The sequence below is a fragment of the Convolutriloba macropyga genome, chromosome 1, assembly GCF_964194025.1.
Source record: "Convolutriloba macropyga chromosome 1, txConMacr16.3, whole genome shotgun sequence".
NCBI lineage: Eukaryota > Metazoa > Xenacoelomorpha > Acoela > Convolutidae > Convolutriloba > Convolutriloba macropyga.
The window spans coordinates 62,386,234-62,403,312 of NC_134468.1; the positions used below are offsets into that span (position 1 = coordinate 62,386,234).

Here is a 17,079-nt window from a genome sequence, read left to right on the forward strand (position 1 = left end):
TCAGATGATGAAATGTTGTCGTTTAACCATGTTTCGCAAGAACAAATAATGTTATAGTCATTAAGAACTACTGCATTAGCAAATTTCGATCTTCTTTCCAGGCTTGCTAGGCTTCTTGTATTGATTAGAAGAATATTGATGAAACCTAGTCACCATCCTTCATGGTTATCTCCTAAATCTACTTTCTTGCCATCATTGAACAACTCGAGGTTTCGAATTTTCAGTTTATCGCGGGGAACATTTTCCTCAATTAGTTCTCTTCGTTTTTTCAGACACAAATTTTCATTAATTGCGTCTTCTTTTGACAAGGCTGGTAAAATGAACACACCTTTCTCAGTTAGAGCTTTTCTTTTTTCGTGGGCTTTCGCTAAAACTAATCTGGCATCATGTTCAGTCGGAAGCGTCAGAAGTAGTGTCCGTGGTTTTTTCCTGGTGTTGCTGAATTTACCAAGTCGCTTTAGCTCCGTTATTTGGGTTGTTACTCCTATACGGTTTAACACATCGTTCACTTCATTCGTACATTCGTAATGGGGACAAAATTCTCGGCTTTGGATTTGTCGGGGTCTTCTGGAACCCCTTGTATTCGAATGCTTTTTCTGATATTGTAATCCAAGTCAGGCGGCTCTCTGGAGTGTGCTTTGGAAGTAGCAGCTATATTTCTTGGCTGGACGGCAACAGGCTCTGCATAGCTCTTATCTACTTTTTCGCATAAAGTCTTAATGGCATTATCCACTCTTGTATCAACGACTGCTGTTATTCTCTCTTCCATTGTCTGCAATTTTTTGTTGATCTCCTGCGTTTCTGTTTCAATCTTTTCATTCATCTTGTCAATCGTTCGACATTTTATGAAGTTGTCTTTTTCATTATTACTCAGACATCTTACACAGAGAAGCATTGCCAGTTGACCCGCTTCTTTGAGACCATTAACTGCAACTTGCATAAGTCCAGTACAACTTGGCTCGAAGTGCATATGAACATTACAGGCGACGCATATGTATCTTGGCGATGTTTGATTTATCACTTTTTTACACGTATTGCAATTTTTTGTCATTGTTAAGGGGGGATAAATAAAGCGAGACTAGAGGAACAGAAGGATAGATAATGCTAGGAGTCTGGACAATTAAATCCAGTCTCTTAACAACAGATGAAGAGTCGATACAAAGTTTTGTTCAAAGCCTGGACATTTAAATCCAGTCTTTTCACAAAAACTTTCTATAAATTATTCAATGTCTTGAGTTTCTTCCATTTTCTGTCGTTTCGCTTTTCGTTGTTGTTTGTTCGGCTTCTTTCGTTTCTTTAAGAGTCTATTGAGGTCGATACCGTTATTTATAACAATTTCGAGACTGTGAGTTTCTAAGGAATGTTGTTGTTGAAGCTGGCTATACTCGTTGGTCTGTGAGCTTTCTTTTCGTTTATTGTTAGATATGAGATCCTTGACTACGTTGACAACAGGTATGTTCAGAGTTTCCAGCTCTGACTGTATGCCGGGTGCACCCTCTCGCTCGCAATACACAACACCTACTATTTGTTTCAAAGCCCGAATTTCCTTCAGCAGTTGAGCAGATGACAGGGGAGTTCGGGGGTCAAAAGGATGATCTGTTATAGTATTGTTTATAACGTCGTGCCACACAATAAATTCTTGTCCGTAATCGAAATCTTTGATGATGTTCTGTAGCGATTTCCTTGTGTTTCTTGCAAGTGGATGTAGACAAATACCAGTGTCACTGTAGACGTTTGCTGATAGTGTCTCTGCTTTTTGGTGTAGTTGAGGTTCTCTTGTTTGTAGTGCGTGGTGTAACGAACTTGCTCCAATAATAATAGGAACCATCAGAAAGATAAGGGGGCCACCTCGGCTGCCCCGTAAATCATGTTTAATCTAAAACTAAAAAGAAGCACAAAAAATTGACATAATTAATTTTCACAATTTATTAAATGCTTCTAATGGTTGCTGCTAAAGTGCATGAAAACAAATTGAAATTTCTTAGAAATCTTAGATAAAATTTTATACACTATCATGATGGAGTAATATTAATAAAGAGGCACAGTGTCATGGATAAATTATTACACAATTTCTCCCTGAATATATTTGATTGAATTTGAAAGAGATTAAATTGCTAGATTGTCATTGGATAAAATTGTATGTAGTCACTTACTGAAAAACTAGTAGAATTGTTGTTTGTAGAAGTTGATTGAATACTTCAGTTGGATTATTTGGAAGATTGTAAAACATTTGGATTATTTGGAATGTTGAATATATTAGCTGAAGAAAGTAGTTGAATTGATTGGGACTCTGCATCGAACCAGCATCTGAAACATATATGCAAAACAATCATTTTATGATTTCAGTATGAGGCATATAAATCCTTATTTTTTCAGTTGGTTGATTGACAGCTTGCTGATTGGTTTTAAGTTTCGTCCCTAGGGTACTATACTGTTTCACGATGAGCAGTAGTGGTAAGTTTCTTTCAAATATTATTGACCGTTCAAAAACCGTGATCTTCAAAATTGACATTTTGTGTTTCAGATGTACGAGAAGTTGAATTGAGGCTGAATGATATCAGAACTCGATTAAATGAAGCCAACAGACAAGAGCAGGAAGCTCAAAGAATCAAACTTGAGAATACAATTAGATTTCCTGCGTCAGCATTGATTCCAGATCCCTTGCATAACCAGATCATGGCGCAAATATCACATAACAAAGTGGCTCTGATGTAAGTATTTTATATAGCGCTGTTTTGCTAACAGATAATTTGTTTCTGTAAGACATAGAAATCTCAAAAACCAATTATATTTGCCCCGCCATAATTTTCAAAACAAATTGTGACCAATTGCTCTCAATTAAATTATTTTTGAAATTTTGGAATTGCTGCTTGATCTCATAAAAACGCTAGCTTTCACCATCCTGGACAATGTTAGCCAATCAGGTATGGGTAATAGAAAGGACTGGGCTATATTCGTGGAAATTATTGACGAAGGCACAAAAAAATTCCTTTGAGCACTTAGAACAGCCCTTTAAGTGTTTCTTTAACGTTATTCATTCAGATAATTTGGCCAATGCGGTTGTATCTGTTAATGCAGTTGTTCGGGCTGCTCTGTTGATGCAATCGAGAACTCCATTAATTCAAAGATGCGTTTCGAAGCTGCAGCATCAAGCTAAAACAAAAATTTGGGCAACTGAATGAATACTGAAGACCGAACTTCAAGTCATAGCTTGATGTTGCTACTTAACAAAAATATCACGTATTTTCGTAAATTAGGAAAGATTAAGTTACTGATTTTAATAGCCGCAAAGCGGTAGCTGGGACTATTATCGGCCTTCTTTTGTTTTTTAATAGCCGCAGTGCGATAGCTGGGGATATTATTGGCCGTCTCTTAGTTTTTAACTATCCAAAGTATGTGCTGTCTTCTCTTCGCGTCTGTTAGAAGTCAAATTAGAGTGGTGATTTTAATCACGCTGGATTAATAAAAGGTGCAAAAAAGTGAGTGGGTTTGGGGCGTGGTTTTTAATTGCTTTCGAAGGAGGTTTGAAGCAATTGTTGTAAAGTGTTGGTCTGTTTTTATGCAAAATTTTTGCTTGATCATTTTTGCGCTTTTGTTCTAGAACATTCTGTGGCTTCTCAAGTAACTTTCTCAAGCTTCACTTCTTCATTTTGAGTGATTTGTATTGCTATCGTTCTGAAATGAAGTATGTTGCTATTATAAACGTCATTGTTAGCGGTTGAGTAACAACGTTGTTGTCGTCTAGTGGTTAACCTATCTGACTGCTATCCTGGAGCTCGCGGATGCGAGCCCCTATCAGGTCCGAGTTTTGGTGCATAAAACATTTCTAAGCGACACCCCCGCTAAATTAAATTGTGCTCCGTATGTCGTTTGAGAACAGTCATCCGACGTTAGTAGTTTTATGTTTTATTCAAACTGATTGAGAAATCAATGTTTGAAAAAAAATTGCTTTTGAAAGCGAGTTTTTTTTCGCGTGCAGTAACTTTGACTTATTTTTTCAATTTTTTTCCTGAGTACTATTAAAATGGTACCTGCGTTCGAATTGCGCCTATTTAAAATTGCTTGAATTCATCAACGGGCATTTAATGACTTTGACACCTTTTATTGACATAAAATTTTTGCGAATATTTTGTTTTTCGCCTGTTTTTTAAATTTTTTTTGTCTTATCACATCTAATCATTATTGACAGGTCATATTAGTTGCTAATGAAGCATAAATGAACCTAACTAATTGATTGAGTTTATGGCTAACGGTTTTTTACGACTTTGACTCTTTTTTTCTGAATTTTTTCCAAAACTGTTTCCTGAATTTTTGAGTTTTTGGTGCATTTTCTGTACTTTCAGATGATGTGTTATTAGATTTCATATCCTTAAGGATGGTTCTCAGGTTGCTAATAAGATTTATTTCAACGCATGCCATTTTTTCAACTCAAAGCTAATGATTTCTATGACTTCGACGCTTGTCATATTTAGGAAACTTTTTGGGTTTTCCTAGTTTTTGTTCACTTTTTTGTCTACTCTTAGCATGAAATGTCTTGTCTGTTGCGAAGTTTGCCCAAATTAATCGTTTTGGATCATAGCTTAAACTGTTTATGACTTATTTGCTGTTCGTTTTCAAAAAATTGCATTAAATTCGTTTTGCTAGTATTTGTTCTAATTGCTCTCATATCAACTAATGTCATTAATGACAGATCTTAATTATGACAGGTTTCGTCGATTGCTAACGAACAATAATTGGAACTAAATAGTTGCGTGAGTTTTTGGCAATCGTTTTTGTGTGGCACTTTCTTTACAAAAAGTTTTTTCGTTTTGTTCCTCTCTCGGTCTTATCGGTTAGTCTCAAAAGAGGCAATTCTTATTTAGGACTGCTAGAAGTTATTTTATTTCTTTAGAGTTCTATAAAATGCGGCAATTCAGAATATTGGCATTAGTTTTGAGTTTCTCTTATCTTGATGCCACCGACAGATTCTGATTGTCTTCAATTTCTTTAATTCTTGCTTTTTTCGATTTCTGTCGTTGATTCACACAATGTTGTTGTTTTATGTACACATTTTACGGATGCATAGAGTGAGAGTTTTTCTGTTGTTAGAGATTCTTAGAACATTAGAATCAGGATGAAAAGTCAGTTTTTGAGCCCCGAATAAAACAATTGTTTGTTTTTTGTTTTTTTTTTCGATTTTTTAATTATTTGGTTATTGCAAAGCCATGACTTTTACGCTATGCACAATGTCATTTTATACTCATGGTTCAAGTTTTGTTGCTTGTTTATACTAACTTTAATACCAGAGTCTAAATAAGCATTTTTGCTTATTTTATTTTGAAAAGTTTTTTGGACAATTTTTGTCAAATATTTTAGTTTTCCCAACCTCAGGGGCCCGGTGTTTATGCTCTTCGGCCTAAGTCTTGCATACCAAGACAACTTTTCATTAATATTTGTATTTCTGAAAGTCGCAACTATGGTAGCAAATCAAGCTCTATAAATACATCATAATTCGCGCCATTGGCACACAAGTTATGGTCAAAAACGGGAAATCCCTTACTATAAATAATATTGAAAGTGAACGTCAACCACTTCTGACTTCTTCAATAAAATCAACATATAAAAAGCTTCAACGAAAATAGGTTGGGGGAATGAAAATCATGAAATGAAAGGGTTTTGGAGCACGAAAGTGTAGGTGGGGGGAGGAAAATGAGGGTGTGGGGGGAGATAAAATATAAAGGAACTTGGTTCCTTTACACCCGGGAACTTCCTCTAGGTTTTAATATTCGGTTACTATATGGATTCTAAAGGCAATTGAATGATTTTCAGCTTTTTAATATCTCGAATTTTAGCTAATTTTTGATACAACCTGCAGTTTTTGAAAATTCTTATAATTTTCCGAGTTAATCGATTTTAAAGGACTAATAAAGGGTTTTAGGGCTTGCAGAAGTGTTAATGGACAAATTAAAAAAGATGTTGATCTAATATTATGGCAAAGATAAGAAACTTTGAGCTAATTTTGCAATTTCAAATTTTTAACTATGTTATTTGTCGGGTTTTTCTATCTTTAGTGACCAATAAACTCTTTTCAAGGCCTGTGCGTAGGTTAATGGGTATATTTAAGTGGATCAGATTTTGTCTTCGGGGTAAAAGCTTTAAGATTTTTAGCAATGGTTATATAATTGGTTAGTTTGGTTGTTTTATTTTGTCAACTTTTAAGGCTGTTTGTCTGGTCAGATACAGTAATTCTAAGTTTTTCGTTCAGTTCTTTGGATTGTATTTTTGGGCTTGTCCGCTATGTTCCATTTTGTTAATACTTTTGTTACGACCATATGACCACAATCACTTCAAATCTGCTTTTCGGTTTATTCGTTCATGTAATTTCGACAGAATGGCGTCATTTTTCACTCTTAGTGGAGAGTTTTGTTCGTTTGCGTGATCAGGTTTTTGGTTACACGTGACTTACCTAACTCTCAGAAATGACTTCTCTCTGACTTTTCGTCACCTTAATTCAAGGAGATAAGGTTTAGTGAGTGCGTGTTACTCTAACTGAAGGGTATTTGAGAGCAGTTATTCGAAGCAGCAATAAGTTAAGCAGATTATCAATCAAAATATATTATCTCAGCTTTGAATGAAGTTTCTTTTTTGGTTTGTGTCTTGTAGTATCTGTATGAAACTGCAGAACTACTAAGGGGATGCGGCTATTTTGTGGCAATCTGCGAGCTGTTTTTGTCAAGGTTTTGTGTTGACACCATATGACGCTACAAGCACTTCAAATCTGCTTTTTGTTCATGCAATTTCAACTTAATTCAAAGAGATAAGGTCAAGTGATTGTCACTCTAACTGAAGGGTATTTGAGAGCAGTTATTCGAAGCAGCAATAAGTTAATCAGGTTCTTAATCAAAATATAGCATTTAATGTAAAGTTTCTGGCAATCTGTCAGTTATGTGAAGGGTTTTGTTCAGAGAATCAATTTTTGGTTTGTTAATAGATCTAAAAGTATGTAGCAGTTTCTTGGATGCTGTAAACAATACATAGCCGTTGATCCCTCAGTCTTCCGCCAAACCGGTATAGTTTTAATTTATATGGTTCGAATTTATATTCTTTGCTGAAGTCATATTTCTGAGGTTGATTGTTCTCGAGTTGCAAGGCCAAACCTTTCTATTCCCTTTTAGAAGCCCTTCTTAATTATTCTCAATATTGCTGGTATTATACCATACCTTTGTAGATGTTTATACATCAAGCGTTTCGACGTATACAGTAGCACACATAATTCGCTGGTCTCTTTGAGATTTTTCACTGCGTTTTTGTTCTGAACAACATGCCATAGACGATAAATTGGCATAAATCGGGGGATCACATTGTGTACTGATGTTAAATTTACCAGTCTCTAAGTACATGGTTTACCGGAAGTGCTGAGAAGGCATAAATTTGACTTATTTTAGTCAGTTATGTTTTTAGATTTAACCACTGCCATCTATTTATGTTAATAAAGATTGGTACGATATTTGTCCGCTGTGTAATGTCAACAGGTTGTGTGAGACTTGGTTGGGTTATGTACCTCGGTTTTCTGTTAAAGGAATCAATTGAGAGCTACAGAGCATCACCTACAGCAAATAAAGGAACTCAAATTTCAAATGATACAGAGCCAAGCATTGCCTTCCGAGTCATTCGATGCACCAGCAATGCATCAGGAGAGTTTTCAATCACATATTCCACGTGAAACAGTGGCACCTAACCATTCATCTTCACCAGGAGTTGTCGGAGCACGACCTCCATTTGCACGTCCTCCTTTTTCAGCGCCAAATCGAATGATAAGACCTCCCATAGAACTTCTCCATTCGCATTCTAACGAGCACTTGGATCCAAAACTAGAATTGCCAAGACCAGCACCTGTAGAATTAATAGGCAACGATAGATTTATTGAGAGACATACAGTGCAAAGTTCCGCTGATGGATACCGTGAACAGGTGCAAAATTTAAATAGACCTAGAGTTCCTGCCCCATGCGATATAAAAGCTAACGTTGGACGTGATCCTAACAATACGAATCTTCTGTACGTCGTTAAAAACCCATCAATGTTCAACAGCCGAAGATTTGAAACAGAACCAGAGTTCAGGGATTGGTGCATCAAGTACGACATTGTCGCAATGAAAAGGTAGGTTGATCTGAGTATTTAAATTGTAAGCTGCGAAATACCTTTCCAATATTGCGAGAATTTTAAAGGTCAATATGTCATTAAATATAACGTGGTTATCTTTGAAAAGGCGTTGCAAGTTGATAATGCAGTTAACATGAAGCCGTCAGTTTACCGAAATTTAAAATAACATAAAAGCCCATATATAAAATCTTATCTAAACGCGCTCTTTAAATTTCCCTGCGCTTGTATGAAAGTTGCCTTGTCAAGGTTCGTAGATGCAAAGTTCTCAGATTTTTTGTCGTTTCAGATAGGAAATATTGCTGTTCTCTAAGTACTATTTTTATTTTCCCCTGCTCATGGGAAACCATTTGTTGTGTGGCTCGTAAGAATCTATTGGTCTAGTGGTCAGGTTGAGGATTTCATTCTTTTCTTTGGATTGTGTTTCAGTAGTTGTCCCATGTTTTTTAATTCATCGTTTCCGTCGCTGTTTCCTTGAGTTGCGTCATTTTGTGACTGTTTTGCGTTAGATTTTATATCAGTTACGTGATTAGTTTTTGACTTACCTCGCTCGAAATAGTAAGGAGTTATTTCCATGGTATGCTATATGGGTGTAGGTTTTTGACTTATGTCACTCAAAAAATGACTGCGCTCCCGTGGCTGAATTTTAAATTTTAAGCATATTCGATCTGGAGTAACTTTTTAACTTATCTTACTTGAATAAATGATTTTTGCGCTCACATGATCGAGTTTAGGTTTTAATTATATGCTGTATGGGCGTAGGTTTTCGACTTCTGTTACTAGATTAAAATGACTTCTGCGCTCACGCGATGGAGTTCAAATTTTAAACATACGATGTGGACTACGTTTTTGACTGATATGCACCCCCAGCATATTATTTACACCCCAGACGCACGTGCCATATTTGCACACTCAAGACGCACGTGCCTACAATGATTTATCATGTAATGAAACGTGCTCTGTAACTTGGGGGGGGCAAGCGGAAAAGATCCAAATTTTCTATATGAAGGTTAAGAGTGCACCTAAAACGAAGCCCAAACTTCAGTTCCCTAATATTTGAGTATTTGAATTGTTTCTATTTTTAGCAGGGTTCTGCTTTTGAGAGTTTTTACTACCATGTCATAAAATTACACACTGAATGTAGCCCTTAGAATTTTCGAAAATAACAGGCTGTCATTTATCTTTTTTTTTGGCGTTTTCAATTCGAATGGAGATCAAGAAAGATATATTTTTTGTTCAGACTCTACTTAAAGCTGAGATTTGAAGCTGGTATTTTGTAAGGAGCCATGTTTGTGTTCAATGCAGATCCTCAAAGTGAGTCTTTGTTATTGAACGCATGCGTTTTTCATTCAATAAATTAAGAGGAACAAATTGATCAATAGCTGCGATAACGAGCTATTCTTGGTCTTCTTTTGGTTTTTAATAGCCGCCCTCATCTTCTCAGAAGGCTATTATTGTGCTCCTAATTTTTTTTGCTTCGTCGAACAAAAATTTGTTTTGCATTACATTTTACCGCTTTTTCAACGTTTTGCATGAAACAGCAGTTGCTCAGCAAAGCAATTTAAAATGAATAGAGTCAATATCAAAAACGAAATAAACATCAGAACCGAGATAAAACCTTTAAAGCCCAATTTTAGATGCCTGGTACTTAAACTTTGTTCTTATAAGACTAAGTTATCATACCTAATGCTTATTAATTGATCTCAAACGAAGTTTGTAGCAATTATATTAGTCCTGTCGGTCTTTTTTATGCGGTTTTTTTTTGCTTGACCGATTTTTCGTCTGACCCAATTGGCTTTTCGTCCTCAGAAACACGATAAACAGGTAGCGCCCAGGGGGCGTTACGTGCTCTTAGAGCCTTTCAGCTCAAACTGTTTTGGAGACTTATACTTGTGTGAAGGGCGGGTCTTAGAGGTTGAAGACCCCAAGACCCTCCCCCCCACTATTGCCCCCATCTCCCCACCGCGCTGGTTTCCCCCACCCCACTGTTGCCCTTGCCCCATCAACCCCCGGTGCACCCTCTCCCCTTCCCCATGGCTAGCTACTAACGAACAACTGCTCGGTAAAAACACAGAAATTTATACAAATTTTTAAAAAATTTTCAAGCTTTTTGAAAATTTTTGTCTGAGTTTTATTAGCCCTAAAAGTCAAGGAACCTCCTCTAGTGTTTAATAGTAGGTTACTGCATAGTTTTTAGTGTTAGTGGAATGGTTTCAACATTTTAACATCACGAATTTTAGCATTTTTTTTCTGACAAAACGCGCAATTTTTTACATTTATTTTTTATTGTATCACGTCTTTCCAGACCAAGGGGCCAGGAAAACTCCTTATGGGTTTCATAATAAAAAGATTACTGAAAAATTTTTATATGCCATTGAATAGTTCTCAACTTTTGGTATCAGAAATTTTTTCATTTTTTATACTTTTCAAGTTTTTTTGATTTTTTAAAAAAATTTTGTATTTTAGATTTCACAGCCTCTGGAGCCAAGAAACTTCCTCTAGGGTTTGATACTAGGTGACTGTATAGTTTATAGATATAATGGAATGTTTTCATGATTTTAACATTAAGAATTTTAGCATTTTTTTTTACAAAACTTGCAATTTTTTCTTTCTGATTCATTGTCTTTATTCAGGTTAATTCAGCCTGAAAGGTCAGAAAACGTCCGTTGAGATTTGATACTAAGTTACTGAAATTTTTTTGGCCTTGGATCAGTTCTCAACTTTTTATCAGAAATTTTTGCAGCTCTTATAAAACTTGCAATTTTTATGTTTTTGAAATTTGCGTTTTTTGGGTTTCTCCACCCTCAAGAGCGACATAATCTCCTTAAGGCTTTGATAATAGGTTACTGCATAGTTTCTAGATGTAATTGAATGCTTTTCAAGGTTTCAATATCACGAATTTAAGCAATTATTAAAAAAAAATTATCTGTAGTTTTTTATCCTTTTTTAAAATTCTTTTTCATATTTTCCGTCACCATGGTCCTAGGGACCTACTCCAATCCAAGGCTTAGTAATAAGCTAGCTGTTGCATAGTTTTTAGTGTTAACGGAATGGTTATCAATATTTTAATGAGTCCAGCTTTAGCAGTTTTTTTGATAGAATTAATTTTGTTTCAAAGTTTTGGAGAATCTTTGAGCCAGTGGAACTATTTAAAGCTTGAAATAGAGATATTATATAGTCTCTTGAGACAATGAAATGGTTTTGAAGATATTAATATCTTTTTGCAAGATTTTAAGATTTGCAATTGTTTTCAAGATTTAACGAGTTTAGCGATCATTTGTGGCCAACAAAACTTTTTGTCTTGCAGACGGGTTGATTGACAGAACTCCAGAGATAAAAAGTGGTTTTGAACAATTTTTTTCTGCAAAATCTGGAAACTTTTAAATTTTGCAATATTTTGCTTATTTTTAAAATATTATTTTTTTCTGTTCGATTTATTTACTAACAGTTGCTAGAAAACTAAAAGTTGCGAAATCAAGCTAAAGCTAGCCTCACTAAACCGTAGCTAGCTACTGACGAAGCCAATTGCTTGTCGGTCGTTTGATAGCAAATCGCTCGACGATAGTCGGTTGTTTATTAATAGCAGCCATCAGCCCCTCAAACTGCTATTTTTGGGCGCTCTCATTAAAATTCGCTTTACCTTTTGATCACGTTTTTCGTTTTACGTAAGTCACGATTTTCAAGTTTGACTTGAGACTTACCTCACTCACTGTTTCAAATGAATGGATTCTGAATTTTTTCAGGCACTGAATTACGCAATGTAGTTATTACGGTCAATGTCAGAAGAGCAAAATCAAGGGAACGGGATAAACCGATAAAGCCCTGTCATTAACTCATAGTGCATTAGGTTATCAAAGTTCATTATAGGGATTGCTAGTTGATATTAGTATTTGTATTAAGTTACTGCACAATAAAATAGAACAATTTTTGAACAATTTTTGTCAATTTCTATCTTTTTTCCTTTTCTGTTTCAATCCCGATGTGCATCAAGCACGTCAACGGCGGCTATTTTCCGTCAATCTGACGGCTTTGTTTTTTAGGGTATTTGTTTGATTAGTTTAAGGTTGAAATTTTATAAAGTTTATGAAGGTCTTCTCTAGGACAAAATTACTTGTTATGACCTTTGAGCTACATGTTTTGGTACTACAAAATGATACAAATTTTTGCATGTTTTTCAAGATGCAAGAGTATGCCTAACACCGGAATTACATGGAAATCGTTCGCTCTTTAAAAATGTTTTTGTACACCAAGCCATTTCTTCTGTTTTGTCGATCCTAATCGGAATCAATGGCGGCTATTTTAAGATTTTTATTGGTGCGCTTTTTAGATGATTTGTACATTACAAACAATGCTTTTTGTTTTAAGTGAGAAGTGAAGTCAGAGTAATGATTTAGCTAGAATAGTAAAGAGCGAAAGAAGCATATACTTCAAGGAATCATTTTTTACGATTTCACGATTTTACGTTTTTGAGAGCGATTTTTTCCAGGTGCTGCTTTTTGACTTCTATTTTTGCTGTTATTGCTTCTGATTACTTCTTTGACTAATGGCTTAATAAGGTCTTACATGTGTTCTAATAATGCATAGTTTTTTTTAATCAATGAAGGTTTTTGGCTCATATGATTAATCGTTTTTAATTGCTCTCAAAAGAAGTTTGTAGCAATTATATTAGTCCTGTCGGTCCTTTTTATGCGATTTTTTGCTTGACCGATTTTTCGTCTGACGCTTTTGACTTTGCGTCCTCAAAAACGGGATAAACAGGTAGAGCCCAGCGGGCATTAAGTGCTCTTAGAGCCTTTTAGCTCTGTTTCAGCTCAAACAGTTTTGGAGTCTTATACTTATGGTGTGAACAGCGGTTCTTAGAGGTTGAAGACCCCCCCAACCAAGTGTTGCCCCCATCAGCCCCCGGTGCACCCCCCCCCGTGGCTAGCTAGTGACGAATCCAACCGCTCGCCGGTCGTTTGAGAGCAATTCGCCCGATGTTATTTGTAATTGTTCTTGTCACAACCTTATGCCATCACGCTCACCTTAAATCCGCCTTTTGTTAATTCGTTCAAATTTTACTTAATTGACCGTGGCTTGTCATTTTCATTTTTAGTGTAGTTTTGTTATCTGCTTAATTAATATTCGGTATCATGTCATGATATTCGAGTAGATGAGGTCAACTGAGTGTGTGTTACTTTAATTGAGCAACTGCTCTTATTTGCGAGCGGATACTGGAATCGAAAACGGGATGAACAGGTAGCGCCCAGCGGGCATTAAGTGCTCTTAGAGTCTTTCAGCTCTGTTTCAGCTCAAACTATTTTGGAGACTTATACTTACGGTGTGAAGGGCGTTTCTTGTAGATTGAGCGCCTCCCCCCCTTTGTTGACCCCCCACCCCCACTATTGGCTCCACCCCCCACCGCGCTTTTGCCCCCCCCCCCCCACCCAGTGCTGCCCCCATCAGCCCCCGGGGCACTCCCCCCCCCCGTGGCTAGCTACTGACGAAGCCAACCGCTCGCCGGTCGTTTGAGAGCAATTCGCCCGACGTTAGTCGGTTATGTTGATGTTTTTAAGTATTAGTGGTTATGTCTGACTTACCCAGATTAGTAGTTATTTTTGCTGTCGTGACAGCTGATATCAATAATGACAGGTAACTGGCGAAGCTGTTTTTTACTGTTTAATAGCCGCCCTCATCTTCTCAGCCGGCTATTATAGCGCTCGTAGTTTTATAATTCAAAGAATTTGAATTGTATTGGGGCGCTGTCTTTTTTTTAAGATCTGGTCACACATTTTCATGATTTTTGAAGTCAAATTGGAGTAGTGATTTTGGTCACGCCGAAACAGTAAGTGGAGCGAAAAAGCCAGTGGTTTTGCGGCGTTATTTTTTTTCGCTCCAAATTTAAAGTAGAGTGAGAAAACGGTGTTTGAACAAAAATTCGCTTTCTCGCTAGTGGTTTCTGTTCACATGCGGCAATTTGACTTTGATTTTTACTGTTTTTTGGATCAGATTTTTTTCTAAATGGTTTTTTCCAATCAATTCATAGTCCGTTCTAGGTCTAGTTTTCTGTTTAGTCAATGAAAATTCTTTGAATTGTACGTCAGGACTTGTCCTGTTATGTTTTTTTACTTCGTCGACCAAAAAAATGTTTCGCTTAATCCCATTTTTCCGCTTTTTCAACATTTTGTGTGAAATCTTTTTGACTTCTCTAGGCTGGTTTCTCTCTTCTCTCATTCTGCTAAAAGTGATTTTGAACATAAGTTGCTCAGCAAAGCAATTCAAAATGAACAGAGTCAGTATAAAAATTGAAGTCAAATAGAAACGGGATAACCCATAAAGCCCAATTTTAGATGCCCGCTATTTGAACGTCGTTCCTATAAGTATTAGTTACCTCTTTCTAATGCTTATTGGTATTGATAGTGGCCCCTGTAGCTTCTCTCAAAAGTATGTTCAACTACGAAATGCCATTAAAATAAGTCGGACTTAAAAAATGTTTTTTTTACAAAAATCTTTTTTTTCAATATCTATTCTTTCAATCCCAATCATGCTTATTGGAATCAACGGCGGCTATTTTCCGGCAATCTGCCGGGTATGTTTTCAATTCATATCCAGAGATTATCACGAACAAGACCTTACTTCTTCTTAGATAAATTTGTGACTTTTCGAGTTCTTTCCGTTTGTGGTTAATAAGTATACTTACCTTGAGACCATCCCTCTTCAAAAAGATAGTTCTGACTGTGCTTGTTTATCTATTTGGTTTTTGTTTTATTAGTCCCGTTATTGACAGATCTTTTTATTTCTTCTACTTGAAATTGAATTTAAATCTATATAATCATTCCATTTTGTACTTAACTGTATTTTTGAAATCAAAACCAATAGTTTTCAAAAATTTTCAAGATTTCAGTGAAAATTGAGTGTTGCTGCAATTCGAATGTCTCCAAATTTGCTCGTTGTTGTCCTTTTACTTTGTTCATCATTTGTTTTCTACAAATATGGTGTTTACCGTTTAAATTGTTTCAATGGCCTAATCAACACTTCTTACATGAAATTTTTCAAAAATGTTTTTTATATTTTCTTGTCTATTCTCATATTTGTAATGGTATATGCAACATTAAATACTTGTTCTAAGGTTTAATTGTTCTTGTCACAACCTTATGGCGTCACGCTCACTTCAAATCCGCCTTTTGTTAATTCGTTCAAATTTTACTTAATTGCCAAATTTACTTAGTCATTTTCATTCTTAGTGTAGTTTTGTTATCTGCTTTATTAAGATTCGGTATCATGTCATGATATTCAAGTAGATGGGGTCAACTGAGTGTATGTTACTTTAATTGAGCAACTGCTCTTATTTGCGAGCGGCTACTGGAATCGGCAATAAGTTAGTAATAGCCGCCGTCAACGTCGCAACAGCTATTACTTAGGCGCTCCCCTGTTTAAAATCCAGAGAATTTAGATTGTATTGGTGCTGTCTTATTCAGATTTTTAAAATGTTTTCACACGTTTTTCAACGACTGAGCTTTGAAAACGGGATCAACTGCTAAACCCGAATCGGCATTGAGTTTCGATAGAAGCCCAAAGCTTGCTTTAGTAGTCCATCTAATTCCTAGAGTCGTGTAGCCGCTGGGAATGCTTTAATTCAAAGTTATAAGGTCGTTTTCAGGAGTTTTTGAGCCCAAAATGGTGCAATTTTCCTCATTTTTCCGTCATTTTGCTTCTCTTTTGTTTGATTAGTCTTGAATTGACGTTTGTCGAAGTTGAAAAAGGTCTTTGGCAAGTTACTATTACTTTTTATGAGCGTTGTTTGAGCTGTATGTTTTTGTGCTGCAAAGAAAAACCAAAAATGATAATTTTTGCAATTTTTAAGATTTTTGAAATTTTTCGTCACTTAAGTTTGTCATCCTCAGGGGCCATAAAACCATCCTTACGGTTTGAAAATAGGTTGCAGCAGTTTCCTGCTATGTTGTTTCAATTTCTCAATTTCCATTTTCTCTTCTTTTTCAATCCCGATGTGCGTCAACAACGGCTATTTTCCGACAATTTGCCAATTATGTTACAGATTTTTAATCGCAATATAGCAATGCAGCAATTTATAAAGAGAATTTTCTCTTTTTCGGTCCTTTTCTTCATTTTCGGTCCTTTTTTCATTTTCGAGACAATTTATAAAGAGAATTTTCTCTTTTTTGGTCCTTTTTTTCTTTTTCGAGACTGCATTGCAGACCTACAAACCTATTGCAGCTTTTCTTGGCAATCTGCCATATCTATGTCTTGACTTTAAGTTTATGAAAAAAAAGTCTGCATTTCAGAAAACCTGATTCTCCAGGAAAATCTTTCATTGAAGAAACACCGGTCGTCGATAACAATAATCATCATATCTCAAGAGCAAGAACTCATCTTCAAACAATATCGCCGAAATCCAACTCTTATCCAAATCGATTTGACAATCATCAACTGCAGCAAGGACATATGTCAAGATATGACAGCTACAACGGGGCACAGGGGATGCCAGTCAGAATGGGGTCCAATAGAATTACCGCGGAAGTTTTGTCTGAGAGAGAAATTGATTATTATGATCGTGGTAGGTCTGTAATGGTTGAGTTTTTTAATAGCCGCACAGCGATAGCTGGGGCTATTATTGGCCTTCTCTTGGTTTTTTACAATTCAAAGAATTTGAATTGTATTGGGGCGCTGTCTTTTTTTTTAAGATCTGTTCACACATTTTCATGATTTTTGAAGTCATATTGGAGTAGTGATTTTGGTCACGCCAAAACAGGAAGTGGAGCGAAAAAGCGAGTGGTTTTGCGGCGTGAAATTTTTTCGCTCTAAATTTAAAGTAGAGTGAGAAAACGGTGTTTGAACAAAAATTCGCTTTCTCGCTAGTGGTTTTTTGTTCACATGCGGCAATTTTACTTTGATTTTTACTGTTTTTTCGATTTTTTGGATCGGATTTTTTTCTAAATGGTTTT

General features: G+C 36.0%; 1 protein-coding gene across 2 annotated transcripts in view; it reads left to right on the plus strand.

Annotated features, from left to right (window-relative positions):
- Window positions 1–17,079, plus strand: part of LOC142341363 (uncharacterized) — a 513,659-nt gene that overhangs the window by 461,081 nt on the left and 35,499 nt on the right. For both annotated transcript variants that reach the window (XR_012759110.1, XM_075392294.1), the window contains exons 2-5: window positions 2,375–2,454; window positions 2,525–2,711; window positions 7,559–8,137; window positions 16,420–16,691. Coding sequence is in view for 1 of the 2 variants with exons in the window: in XM_075392294.1 (XP_075248409.1) it covers window positions 2,442–2,454; window positions 2,525–2,711; window positions 7,559–8,137; window positions 16,420–16,691 (1,051 nt within the window). In the remaining variant the exon portion in view is untranslated. The remainder of the gene's footprint in view (window positions 1–2,374; window positions 2,455–2,524; window positions 2,712–7,558; window positions 8,138–16,419; window positions 16,692–17,079) is intronic.